The sequence below is a fragment of the Leopardus geoffroyi genome, chromosome D1, assembly GCF_018350155.1.
Source record: "Leopardus geoffroyi isolate Oge1 chromosome D1, O.geoffroyi_Oge1_pat1.0, whole genome shotgun sequence".
Classification (NCBI taxonomy): domain Eukaryota; kingdom Metazoa; phylum Chordata; class Mammalia; order Carnivora; family Felidae; genus Leopardus; species Leopardus geoffroyi.
In genome coordinates, this window is record NC_059329.1 from 85,868,178 (window position 1) to 85,882,371 (window position 14,194).

Below are 14,194 nucleotides of genomic sequence, written 5' to 3' on the forward strand. Positions count from 1 at the left end.
AATGTATGACTTAGAACACTTGATGTAATTTTCATCATGGTGTTATAGGTTAACAATTGAGGAATGTCATTCGTTGAGCATTTTTTTCTTTCTTTTTTTAATGGATACATACCTGGAAGGATGCATCTGTCAAGGAGAAATGTTTATGAAGCACTAATTTTCTGACTTGCACTTAATTCCATGTTTTAAGCAGTGGAGGCTAACAGTGTGCTTTTCAGCATGCATAATAATTGCCTACAGAGTTTGTTGAAACACAGATTCTGAACCCCCCCACCCCCCACCCTAAGTTTGGGCTGGGGCCATCTTCTAACGAGCTCTGAGATAATGCTGATGCTACAAATCTGAGGACCACATTTTGAGTTGCATTATGTTCTTATGTTGCATTGTGACAGTCATTCTAGAATTAGTAATTTAGAAAGCACTTGAAATTATTATATGGAGAAAATGTAAAATCAAAATAAAATGTTCCATATTGGATAACCCATTGCCATAGCATCTCAGCTAGTTAGGATTAAGAGTCCATAATTAAAGCATTAGTTATCAGCTAGATAATTAGGATATAGATAACACATATTAATCCTGATAATATATTACATGATTTTCTGGATATCATATAGTCACCCAAGTGAGCTTATATTTTCATATCAAGACAGTTTTGCAATTGTTTGTTTGTGTTCACTTTTCTCATCATCAGTTAGTGACGTGGAGATTTTTTTTTAACGTTTATTTATTTTTGAGACAGAGAGAGACAGAATATGAATGGGGGAGGGACAGAGAGGGAGGGAGACACAGAATGGGAAGCAGGCTCCAGGCTCGGAGCCATCAGCCCAGAGCCCGACGCGGGGCTCGAACTCACGGACCGCGAGATCGTGACCTGAGCTGAAGTCGGACGCTCAACTGACTGAGCCACCCAGGCGCCCCAGTGACGTGGAGATTTAAAGAACATAGCTCTGGGGCACATAGGTGGCTCAGTTGGTTAAGTGTCCAACTTCAGCTCAGGTCGTGATCTCATGGTTCATGATTTCGAGCCCCTTTTTGGGCTCTGTGCTGACAGCTCAGAGCCTAGAGCCTGCTTCAGACTCTGCGTCTCCCCTCTCTCTCTCTGCCCTTCCCCTGCTCGAGAACATAGGTCTGTGTAACTGATAAATTTTCCCCGAAATGTGAGGCGGTTAAATAGATCATAAAGTTGTGAATTGTTAAGTCATGTGAGAATAGTAAAATAGCAGTTTGCTAATAAAACTTTGGAGACAGTTACCTGTGTACTGTTATAATAAAGCATCACAGAGTGGCGCCTGGGTGGCTCAGTCAGTTAAGCATCCAACTTTGACTCAGGTGATGATCTCACAGTTTGTGAGTTCGAGCCCCATGTCGGGCTCTGTGCTCAGAGCCTAGAGCCTGCTTCTGATTCTGTGTCTCCCTTTCTCTTCCCCTCCCCAGCTTGTGCTCCCTCTGTCTCTCAAAATAAATAAACATTAAAAAAATAAAAAAATAATAATCACAGAGAGACTTTCATTCTCAGCATTTTTAATATTGTGACATATTTATGATATTTTAATTATGAATGTTACTTTAGTCCTCTGCTCAGCAATACTTAACTTTTTAAAATGTTTTAAAGTTTTTAGAGGTTGGCATATAGTACTTAAAAGTAGTAAAACTATATATTTTCATAAAGTAGTCTGTAATTTAAACTTTTCAACAATTTGTATTGGTCTTTGCATTAATTTTCTCTGTTTTTATTTTACTTTGTATTAATATTGAAAGAAATTTCTCATTTTTTTTCTTTATGGCTTGGAAAGATTTTCTGAATTTCTTTAATAATTTTAGACATGTCTAGAGAGGTTTTTCTTTTTTTCTTTAAAGAAGTTTAAAAAAAATTTTTTTAATGTTTGAGAGAGAGAGAGAGAGAGCAAGCATGAGTGGGAGAGGGGCAGAGAGAGAGGGAGACACAGAATCTGAAGCAGGCTCCAGGCTGTCAGTGCAAAGCCTGATGTGGGGTTCAAACCCACGATCCATGAGATAGTAACCTGAGCCAGACTGAGCCATCCAGGCGCCCCTAAAGATGTTTTTCTATTCAGAGAATGTCAACATACAGTGAAAAATGCACAGCTCTTAAGTGTTCAGTCGGTGATATTTGATACCATCCCAAGCAAGATATAGAATGTGTCTCTTCCTCCAGAAAATTTCCTGTGCCCCTGTGCAGTTAATTTCTAGCCCCAACTTCCCACCTGGAAACCAACTTTTAATTTCTATCACTACAGATTTAGTTTTGCCTAAATTTGGATTTCATGTCAATGTAATCATATAGTATGCACCCTTTTGTTCTTGCCCAACGTAATGTTTTAGATTTTCATCTATGTTATTGAGTATATCATAGTTTTTTTTTTCTTTTTGAATAATACTCCCTTATGTATCGAAATAGTACCAATTATTGATTCTACTGTTGATAGACTTCATGGTTCCAGTTTTTGGCTAATATGCATAAGGCTGTGAGTATATTCTTTTATAAGTCTTTTTGTGGGCATATGTTCTTTTCAACGTTTATTTATTTTTGGGACAGAGAGAGACAGAATATGAACGGGGGAGGGGCAGAGAGAGAGGGAGACACAGAATCGGAAACAGGCTCCAGGCTCTGAGCCATCAGCCCAGAGCCTGACGCGGGGCTCGAACTCACAGACCGCGAGATCGTGACCTGGCTGAAGTCAGACGCCCAACCGACTGTGCCACCCAGGCGCCCCTGTGGACATATGTTCTTATGTTTCATTTCTCTTAAGTAAATATCCAGAAGTGGAACTGCTTGACCACAGAATAGGCATATGTGTGTCTTTATGAGAAATTGTCAAATAGTTCTCTGCCAGCAACATGTGAAAGTGCTAATTATTCCATAACCTCACCAACACTTAGTGTTATCAGTCTTCTTTATTTTAGCCATTCTATTAGGTGTTTAGTAGTATCTCATAATTTTAATGTATATTTTCCTGATAACTAATGAAAAAATTTGAGCACAAGTTCATGTACACTTTAGTCTGTTTATCTTCTTTTGAAAAGTGTCTAAGCTTTTTCTCCCTGATTTTTAAATAGTATGTCTTTTTATCATTTGTAGGATTTTGTTGTTGTTGTATATTCTAGATGCAAGTCTTCTGTTAGATATATATTTAGTGAGCATTTTTTTAAACCAGTCTGTGCATGTCTGTTTTATTTATTTACTTTTAAAAATTATTATTTATTTATTTATTTTTGAGAGAGAGAGGGTGTGAGTGAGTGAGGGGCAGAGAAAGAGGGAAAGAGAGAGAATCCCATGAGGGGCAGAGAGAGAGGGAGAGAAAAAGAGAGAATCCCATGAGGGGCAGAGAGAGAGGGAGAAAATCCCATGCAGGCTCTGCACTGTCAGCATGGAGCCTAAAGCAGGGCTTGAGCTCACCCGAAGCAGGGCTTGAGCTCACAAACTATGAGGTCATGACCCGAGCTGAATGGTCACCCAGGTGCCCCTATTTGTTGTTGTTGTTGTTGTTGTTGTTGTTGTTGTTTTATATAGAGAGAGAGAGCAAGTCAAGGAGAGGGGGCAGAGAGAGAGAGAGAGAGAGAGAGAGAGAGAGAGAGAGAATGTTAAGCAGGCTCCATGGTCAGCATGGAGCCCAGGGTAGGACTCAATCCCACGACCCTGATCATGACCTGAGCTGAAATTAAGAGCTGGATGCTCAGCCAACTGAGCTACCAAGGCACCCCTTGTCTATTTTCTTTTTTATTTCTTTTCTTTTTTTTTTATTTTTGAGAGAGAGAGTGTGCACAGGGGAGGGGCAGAGGGAGACAGAGGATCCGAAGCGGGCTCTGTGCTGACAGCAGAGCGCCTGACGTAGGGCTCAAACTCATGAACTGTGAGATCATGACCTGAGCCAAAGTTGAATGCTTGACCAACTGAGCCACCCAGGTGCACTCCCCCCACCATCTTTTTTTTTTTTTATATTTTTCTAACTTAAATTTTAGTTCGGCTTTGTCTACTTTCTTAATGGTGTCTTTGCTGAGCAGGAAGTTTTAAAATTTGATGAAGTTCAGTTTATCCATTTTGCATCATTATTGTTTTTTCTTTTTGTTTTCTGTCAAAGTACTCTTTCCCTACCCCAAGGGGTAAAAATATTCTTATGTATTTCCTTCTAGAGGCTTTATGGTTCTGTGTTTTACATTTATGTCTGTGATATCATTCATCTTGCTTTAATTCTTCTGTATGGAATGAGATAGAGATTGAAGTTAATTTTTTCCACATGGCATCCAGTTGTTTGAGTTTAATTTATTGAACTGCCTTGGCACCTTTGCTGAAAATCAATTGAACATATATATATATATATATATATATATATATATACACACACACATATATATATTGAGTATATCATACATATCAATTGAATATATATACTGAATATATATATATATATTTAGCACCTTAAATGACATACTTATCTTCTTGCTAATAATTACCATTTTTAAATTGTACTCTGTATCATGGAATAAAATTTACTGCATTCTCATACCACAAAGATTAGACCTAAAAGCCTCAGATGGTGACTGCTAATTTAAAATAGCAGTGAGGAAAAATACTGAGTTATTAAGAAATTGAATTATGCTTTGACTATCATAGACCTGATATAGGACTCAATAAAATTTAGTGGTAGCTTTTAGTTTTGGGTAGCCAGGAACTAATTCTTGATTTTGTAGGGCTTTCTTGGTAGGCTTCTTGCACAAATCTTCACACAGTGGTAGAGGAATAGGTCAGCTAGAGAACTTTAATTGTAACAAACGTTGTTTTGGGTTTTGGATATTACTTAAATAGCCTAACTGTAGGGACTGCCTAAACCTCAGTATGGGAATGACTTTTATGAACATTATTTGGTAAATCATGTCCATAAAAAGATAAAACAGTAAAGCTTTAGTTTTCCTTTCTTTAGTCATTATATTAATGAACTTAAACATTTAAATGTTGATAACTGTTAGATTTGGTATAGGAAGAGAAATAGTTTGCCAGTGGAAAAATGGAAACCTCATTCTCTGTTTGCCCTATAATCTTTCTCTCAGCGTGCATGATGTTTTTCTGTGTAACCAGATATCACAATAGCTTTTGCTCTGCTAGTGAGGATCATCAGCAGCGTGAAAAAGTTCAGCATGAAAACAAATTCACTGTCAAAACCACTAGTCTACATTATGATTAAAATACTTTGTGAATTCTGGATTGAGGATTGAAGTCACTTTACTTCATTTTACTTGCCACAATTCATTGAGTGACTTTGGCCTTAGCAACTTGGGTAACACATGCCACTGTACCTATAAATTTTTCGTGTTTCACTGTCTCTAGTCAGTGAAAGAATTTAAGTGACTGTGCCATTATTAATTGACAAGTATGTCAAACTAACCATATTAATGTCATGAAATGTAAATCTGGTGACTTGCCTGTTTTATTATAAACATTTTGAAGAAAAAGAATAAGTATCAAAGGGGAAAAACTAGTCTACTAGTTCAAAGGTAATTACTAAGGTAACTTTTAAAATTAAAATATGTTTTGTAATGTATTTGATAAAGCATTCAGAGTAATTGCTGGTGGAAAATTCTGGTTGAAAACTATCAAGTGGTTCTTTGTTTACTTGAGAATGAAAAAAATTACATATTTGAGTATCTGCTACTGTTATCCCCACATTATTTAAGTGACCTGTCTCTATATCTAGATAACCTTTCCTCACTTATTTGTTGAAAGGCTACTGAACTGCAAATGACATATTGATTCTTTCAGAACTGATAGATAAAAAGAAGGGAGAACCACGAAGAATGTAGGGAAAAAGAGGAGATAATGTAAGGATCCAGTAAGCCAAATTTATATTCGCATTTGAGAATTGATGAATTGGCATAAAACTTTCTTTTTTGACCAAATGCTTTAAAGAAATTACTGCATATTGAAACCTTTTTAAACATTTCTTAGATTTAGAAAACACAAGTGAGAAAGATTTACTAATGAATTAATTTACATTCAAATGTTTTGGTGAGTTCTTTAAAGTTGTTTCTTACCAATCTGCCCTAGAATAACCGTTTTTCAATAAAAGTTTATGTTTGGGGATTTATAACTTTAAAATCTTTAGGGCTGAGCTGGAAGATGCAAGATATTTATTTTCAACTATGATTGTATAATCATAAGATTTCATAAGAAAAAGCTAGTAGTTCATTTGCAGTGATCTCCATGGCCAAGCACATTGTATAAGGAAAGCTTCAGACTCGTTTGTGCCGTCAGGTCCTGCTTATCTGCACGTACCTATTTCTGTTTGTGTTAGTCATCCTCTCTAGGTAAATTGTCCATGAGACCAGTGATTCCATCAGCAAATTATCCAGAAAATGCTGTCTTTGCATGTTGTGACAGATCATGTCACTGGTGAATTTATAGCTACTCCAGTGGTCTAATTAACCTGGCAGTTGTCTCCTGTGCCCAACACTGTTGTCTCGTTGCCTTGGCATCTTAGTTTTCATCTTCCCATTACCTTCTTTCTTAACTGAAACTTAGATTTACAAGTTTGTTTTGTTTTGTTTTTGTTTTTTCTTTTTACCTACTCACGTCACCCTCTTTACTCATCACCCCCCTCTTATTTTTGATTGGCAGTATCATCCAGATAAACAAAGTGCAGATGTGCCAGCAGGAACAGTGGAGGAATGTATACAGAAGTTCATCGAAATTGATCAGGCATGGAAAATTCTAGGGAATGAAGAGACAAAAAAAGAGTATGACCTGCAGCGGCAGGGTAGGTATTTGTGCTGAGGGGCCACAGCACACTGACGCCCTGAGGCATAATCCACGGCCATTCCTGGGGAGCCATCTCCAGCATTTGGCGGAGTTATTGCCTTCTTTACTCCTACCCCACCATCACGATTTTCAATTATGTCCTACTCTTAGTAGTGATGACTGTGTATCCATTGAGAAATTAACAAGATACTACGGGATGTGGCTTCTTACAAAGCCACGAAAGCTACTTCCCTAACTAATGAAAAGTGCTTAATTATACATTTCTAATTAATAGGTTTTCTATGTTTAATAACTTCTTTTTATTATATTTAATTATGTACTGATTACAGTTTTAACTGTAGTACTTTTAACAATGTATACTGTATAAATGACAGCCTAAAGAAAGGTACTATATGGGATAACATAAAGCACTGTGCTGTCTTTGAGTTTGTTTTAGGCTAGTTTCATGATTGTCTCCTGGATAAACTATTCTTTATAAGATTGCTATAAATGGCATTTTAGGAATGCACACTTCCTAAGCAGTTGTAAGTCATTTCTTTTATGCATTTTAGAAAATAGCTTCCTAAAACAGTGACAAGCTCTTGTGAGAAAGAAAAGGAGAAATGTAGGTCAGGTTTGTCACACATAGACTGCGGTTACACGAAGTGATAGGCTGTCTTTCTGCACTGGCCTTGGGATAGGAGCCCCTCAGTCTTCTATTTGAACCTTCAATATGCACCCTGCATGCTAATGGGAGGAGTCAATAATCAGTTACAGCCTGTGGGGAAAACACTCAATTGCACTCTGCAATAGCGCACCAGGTTCAGCATTGACTCATATGTGTTGATAAAAGCTGAGTCTCTGTAGTTGCTTATTGAATGCCCCCCACCCCCCACCATGCCCTACACTGGCACATCATCAATCCTAACAAAATGATTTTAAGGCTTCTACTACTAAAGTTATGAAGATTTGATTTGAGAAACTAGGCTTCTCTAAAGCACAGCATTATAGGATGAAGCCAATGATATATATGGAATATCCATATTTATTTTCAGAGGGAGTTGTACTGATAAAATTAAGTATTACTCCCAGGCAGTGTTTGATACCTTTGTGTGTAAAGACTTCACGAGCTATTAGTTTATATCTTGGCGTGTTTAATAGTGACTTTCATCATACTCTTCAGCTCTAAGGCCCTTCTGCTTCAGTTCTAAGGCCCTTTTGAGCTTACTTTTTAAAAATATTAAGAAACTGATGAGTATAATTTGCAGTGAATTTGGACTTATTTTTAATATGGCTTGAATATTGGGTCTTCTATTTGGTGCATATACAAGCATCTTTCAAATGCTGTATTTCTTTTGTAAATGTGTTTTACCTCTGGCAGAAGAATGTAGAGGTGGTTCCATTTGAGGGTGAATTCTATTTATAGGTTTTTAACCTTGGTTCACGTGAAAGAATTTCTGTGAAAAGTACTGAAACATACACATGATTGTGTTGTGTGTGAGAAGTAACGTCTGTGCTTTTGCACATCTTTACCAGTCTTTCCTTTGTAAGTGTATTTGCTTCAAATAGGGATAATCCACACAACTGTATTTTGAGAGGTGTAGAGTATGAGCTGTCTCTGTTGCTCTGCATTTTCCCACTCCGTGGCCTTTTACTGTTAAGAACCTGTCAGTAAAACTGAGTGGGAGCCCGCTGGCTAAAGAGAAAAAAGGCAGGGAGAGATCAGGGATAAAAAATGAATCTCTCTTGGTGAGGAATAGGGTGTTAGTAGACCCAAATAGAGAGAAATAGGAAACAGGGTTAAAAGTGAGCAATGGAATTACATGAAGGAAAGTTTTAAAAAATGTTGTAAGAACAAATAATCAACATCTTCACGCCTTTCTTATTGCCTTTGAGAAGTCCTTGGAAATGTGGATTTCTTTTGAGCTTTGAATCCTTGATTTTAAGGTTTTTTTAAGGGAAGGTAACGGCAGCCTATTGCATCACAGGGGACTATCAAAGGTCACTGATAGCCACAACATTTAGACAAAACAAATACAGGGAGAGTTGGGCCTGATTCATGATATGGATAAATAGGCCCACCTTCTGCTTGGAATTTATATAATATCCAGTTTGCTTTGCAGGTTTTTTCAAGCACATCCTAGGAGTACAGTAGAGGTACAACTTTTTATGACATTTTAATATGTCAAATCTAAGTGCTAAGTATTTCCTCCATTACCAGTGGCTCCAAATAGTGATAATGCTTTATTTCAGTTTTAAATTGACATTGGATTGCTGTTTAGATAAGTAGAAGTCTCTTATCCAAATATAACTTGCTGTTTTTAAGCCTTTCATATGAGAGCTATTTTTAAGAATTTTGTAATAAAACAAGTTTCATATTGTCATTTCTCTTGAATGCTGGCATTAATTTTTCCTTCTTGACCCATCTTCAGTAATTGGCTCCTCAAAAGAAGGAAGTGAACTTGAACTTCTAACAGTGAGGATTTAGATTTGATAGAAGGAAAACCTTTGAGAGTGATAATTTGTTAAAGACCAGGATAGGTTACCAAGAGAGAGAGAATTTGTTATAACCAGGTCAAAGCACTCTTTTTTTCTGGGTCACCCCCTGGGGACATGGAAATAGCTTTGTTACACAGAACTCTTTTTTGTATGTGTTGATAGTTCATTATAGAACTTTCTTTTCATAGGGTGTGCTTTAAATATATTTGTTTCCTACCTTCCATGAACTTGGAGTATAAAATAAATTTGAGCTCTGTAATACTTGGGAAGGAGGTAGGAGATATTTTATTGGCTGATGTGGAATGCTTTCTCATATTTCACAGCTCAAAGTTGGTGCTCTGGTGTAAGGAGAGCCTCATCAATATTGCCCATAACCATTTATTTCTGTAAAAGATCATTTACAGGGCCCTTGGTGTCTGTATTTCTTTGCTTCGCAAAAAATATTATCAGATGAGTTCTAATAAAAAAAAAAGTCTAGCTATGTAAAGTACATACATTTTTTTCTTCCTCATTTCCACGTATCTATTCTTATTTGATAGTTCTAGGGCAATGTTGGCCAGGCTGAAGAAAAGCAAATCTAAAAAAGGATGAATAATATTCAGTTCCCAGATATTTAACATTTTGAAAGCAGTGTTAACTAGTGAATTTAATCAATTAGTTCCAGTTGGCAATTTACCTTATTGTTTCTAAGGATGCTTCCAAAGACTTGCTTCCCATGTTCCCTTGAAAGGCATGTAGTTATTCAAGATTAGGCTTCAGACAACCATATGAGCACTTTGGAAAATCTTTTCAGGATCTGTAAAATGTTTATATGAATAATATCTTTGAATAGATTTTGGTGCCTTTATAAATCTTATGGGGAGTTTTCTGATATATTAAACACATTAAAAAACACATCAGAAGTATATCATGGGAAAATAATAGGAATTGTGATTCAGTTGCTTTGTAATGTGACAGTCACACAGATCTCTAATGTCTCAGTGGCTGTACAGAGTGACATGGCTAATGAGGTAGGTTGACTTCTTCGTGACCTGAAGTGGAACAAACCTTCAAAATGGTTTCAGTCAAATTAAATAATGTTTAAAAAAAAAAAGTTCATTGTGTTTGGGATTTTTCCTTGGTTGTATATTATTTTATATTAAGATGTATCTTGGTGTTCTGTTAGTAAATTATTTTGGTAAGGTGGAGTCTTCATGTTATACAATTGGCCAAGTACCTGGATACCCAAAATAGCCTGGCTCAGAAGGAGATTAGGCCAGACATTGTAAAGTCAGTGTGTCTTTACTCAAAGCTAATCAGCTACTCTCCCCTAGCTAGATACAAAAGGTCACTTCTGGTGTTGTATTTTACAATTTACCTTGTCCCTTTTATTAGGATAAATATTTGAGAATGGAAGATTAGGAAATAAATTCTGAGCCGAATATGGAAAATATCTAAACACCACCACCATTTATGTATCAACTTGTAATTTCTTAGTAAGAGCCCCAAATAAGGACCTTCCTGAAAGCAAGTTAATGCTAAAGACTGATTAACTCCATAAGAGTGGAAATAACGCTTTTAAATGTAGATAATATGAATCTGAGTTACGAATAATGACTTAAGGCCAGGAGATATTTGTGTAGATTATGTGCTAAAACTGACCCTTACAAAATACTTGTATTAGTCAAGTTAGAGGTTCCATCTGTGGTCATATCAGTATTTCCATTTGATTTTAGGAATTTGAAAATTGGCTGTAAAAATGTGCTTCAGGTAAAATTTGAACATAAGCATCAGGGGGCATGTTTTGTTTTGTTTTGTTTTGTTTTGTTTTGTTTTGTTTTGTTTTGTTTTGTTTGGGTGACTGTTTCTGGGAAAAGTATGTGAAATGATGCAGAAAATCCATCTGGACAGTTAGGGACTGGCACTTTCTTCAGATGGAGAAAAGAGTATAGACAAAACTTTTTGTGAGGGTCCTGCTACATCTTATTTGTCACAAGAAGGTGACTACTCATGTTATCTGTTACTTTTACTTGAATGCAAATAACTTTTTTGCAATAAAAATTTATTTTAAGATCCTTTCTCAATGGTTTTAAATAAAAATTTGACTAGTTTGAAAGAATGAATGTTATGGGAACCTATGGGCAAGACTACACTTATAATTCTGGTATAGCTGGACATAATTGGGAGTTCTGATTTAATAATAGAGAAAATGTAAGATTTTAGGAAATTTGTGCCTCCCATTTTAACTTCACTCTCAATTTCTCCTTGGGTACTTGATCCAATTGAAATCAATGAGTCTTTTTTTGTTTTTTGTTTTTTTAACTGTTTACTAATTTTCGAGAGGGGGGCGGTGTGCAGAGAGAGAGAGAGAGAGACACAGAAACCAAAGCAGGCTCCAGGCTCCAAGCTGTTAGCACAGAGCCCCATGCGGGGCTCGAACTCATAAACCGTGAGATCATGACCTGAGCTGAAGTTGGACGCTCAACCGAGCCCCTCAGGCGCCCCAAAATCAATGAGTCTTAACCCAAAATAGGGTTACCTTTCTCAGTGATTATTTTTTTCTTTCAGATTTGAAACTTTCGTTTCATATTACACTCTGATTACTTCTACTTTGCTCAATATACAACCAATGAATTAGAAATGAGTTTTGACATTTCTATAATTTTTTTTTTTCTGTGTGATCTTTTTATTCTCACAGCTACCATGGTAGTCCATACCCAGAGTAGAACGCATACCCATATTATTTCCATAGCTGCTAATTGGCCTTCTACAGAGGTTCACATCTTGATTGGTCTAGCTTTCTTTATTCTCACTCCTCTGTTTAAGAACTTTTATAACCACCCTCTCCCCAACCCAACATTTTCCCATTCAGCTAGAATTTAAATGGAACAGAAGCTTTGAAGTTTGTTCCTAATTACTTTTTCAGCCTTGTCACCAATCACAAACCTAATGTGAATCTTCTTCCCTGGTTCATTTAGGGGCTCTCAAACACATATGCTTATGCTGTTTGTCATGACTCAGAACACCCTCCCATTCTGATTCTTCCCAGTTTTTTTTGTTCAAGTTTGAACTCAAGATCATCAATCCACCTCCCACCTCCCAAAGAAAGTTTTCCCTGACATTCTAATCTGCCATCATTTCTAATCTCTGAATCCAATGTACAAATTAATTATTTTGCACTTTTTCTCTGTGACTCCTGTCTTTCAGTTTTGTTTGATACTTCGGAAGGACAATAATTGTGTGGACCATGGCTTTGATAATAATGGGCGGATAATAATGGGCTGATTTTAATGGGACTGACAATAGCAAAGTACATCAAACTTCTTAACACTGTTACAAATCCACACAAGGTCAAGAGTTGCTACCTTCCTACACTGTGGTACTTGAGGCTTTCCCCCACTCATAATGGATTACTCTTTAGTCATTTTCTTATGGTCTGTTATGAACAGGTCAACACAAGCATTATGAGATAACAATTAAAAGAGCTACTGTTTATTGAGCACTAGATCTATGGTAATTGTCTTTCAATCATTGTTTAACAGCCTCTTAAGGAAGATATTAATACCTGCTTTCCAGAGAAAGAGTCTGAGGTTCAGAGGGGTTAAGTAATTTGACTAAGGTCACATGGCTAGTAATTGATAGAGGGGAAATTCAAAAGTCATTCTCTGACTTTTAATCATTGTGCTGGGCTGTCAAGTTTTGAATAGGTGTGTACAACCTACTATTTTTAGTTCCAGATAATCAGGAGTGAGTTCCTATTTGAGGGTCAGAACGAGAGGCCAGGCTTACTTGTAATACTGTTCTACCTGCTGTGTACTGAAACGTGAAATTCAGTTTCCGGTCTTCATTTGGTATCTTTCATGAGCACTGGGTTGACACTCAGTTTATAAAAGCCCCACAGTTCTCCAAGTCCATAATTAAACTCCAAGTTTTTAATTTTTCTTTGATATGGAAAGCCTTGCAAGTGACTCTTTAATTTCATCTGGGAAAGGATTATAGAGCTTTCTGATTTAATGAACAGGTTTCAAATTAAATGTTGCCTGATTCTGAATCTCTTTTATCAAGGTAGAGACTGTTCTAAGAACAGAGACTGTTAAGGACAAGGAAACTGATTTCCTTCCAGTTAGTTCCTATATGAAAATTTTAATTATGTATAGTGAAGTGATTTTTAAGAATGAGGTGATTGTTTAAAATTAAATTACTTGGTTTTAAAACAGCAAGATGCTAAGAGAAAAACACTGCTCTTAGCTTTTAACACACAGATGACTTAAAGCTTTAAGTGTGAAATTAAGTATTTTAAGACATAAAAATAAATACAGTAGACTAATTGCTAAATGAGAGCATTCTGGGGACTTGATCGCTTGGGTAAGTTACGACATTGCTACACAATGAACTGAACCGCGGATGGGCTAGATCTTTTGGCCAGTATTGGGTTGAATGAGACTTGTGATATCTCAGCCATAATGAATAAAGTTAAATTCCTCTCCGCCACAGCTTTTTGTTGCTGTTATTTATTTTTACTTATTTATTTGAATTGTAGCTTTAGTTAGAAAAGGTTTCCTGGGATTAGGAAATGTAATTATTAGGCAGCAAAGAGTTGTTTTAGAAATTTTACTATCATTAGGAGGAAGCTTTAAAAGACTGGAATGCCATTGTCTTGTAAGAAGTAAGAAATATTTATTGATTCCCAAATGGAGCTGAAAAAAACCTTTCCTCTTTTAGAAAGTTGTGAATGACCCAGCGAGAGCTCTAGTAAGCTTTACTGAACCAAGCTGCTAATAGTTATTTAATGTTATTCTTCAGTGTGAAAGAATCTCCCTAGATTTTCCTTTTAATCTCTTTGAATTGCAGGCTCATAAACCTCTCTGATGAGTCCTGCCAGTGTTTTCTCAGATCCCACTGTTGAGACAATGGAACCACAGAATTCTTTCACCTCTTGTTGTCAGACAAATCCAATAGAACACA

At 36.5% G+C, this 14,194-nt stretch overlaps 1 protein-coding gene across 3 annotated transcripts in view; it reads left to right on the forward strand.

Moving 5' to 3' along the window:
* Positions 1–14,194, forward strand: part of DNAJC24 (DnaJ heat shock protein family (Hsp40) member C24) — a 55,164-nt gene that overhangs the window by 32,645 nt on the left and 8,325 nt on the right. For 2 of the 3 annotated variants that reach the window (XM_045484861.1, XM_045484860.1), the window contains exon 3: positions 6,632–6,770. In XM_045484861.1, the coding sequence (XP_045340817.1) occupies positions 6,632–6,770 (139 nt within the window). Of the gene's footprint in view, positions 1–6,631; positions 6,773–14,194 lie in introns of all 3 variants that reach the window. The other variant, XM_045484862.1, reaches the window with a different exon arrangement.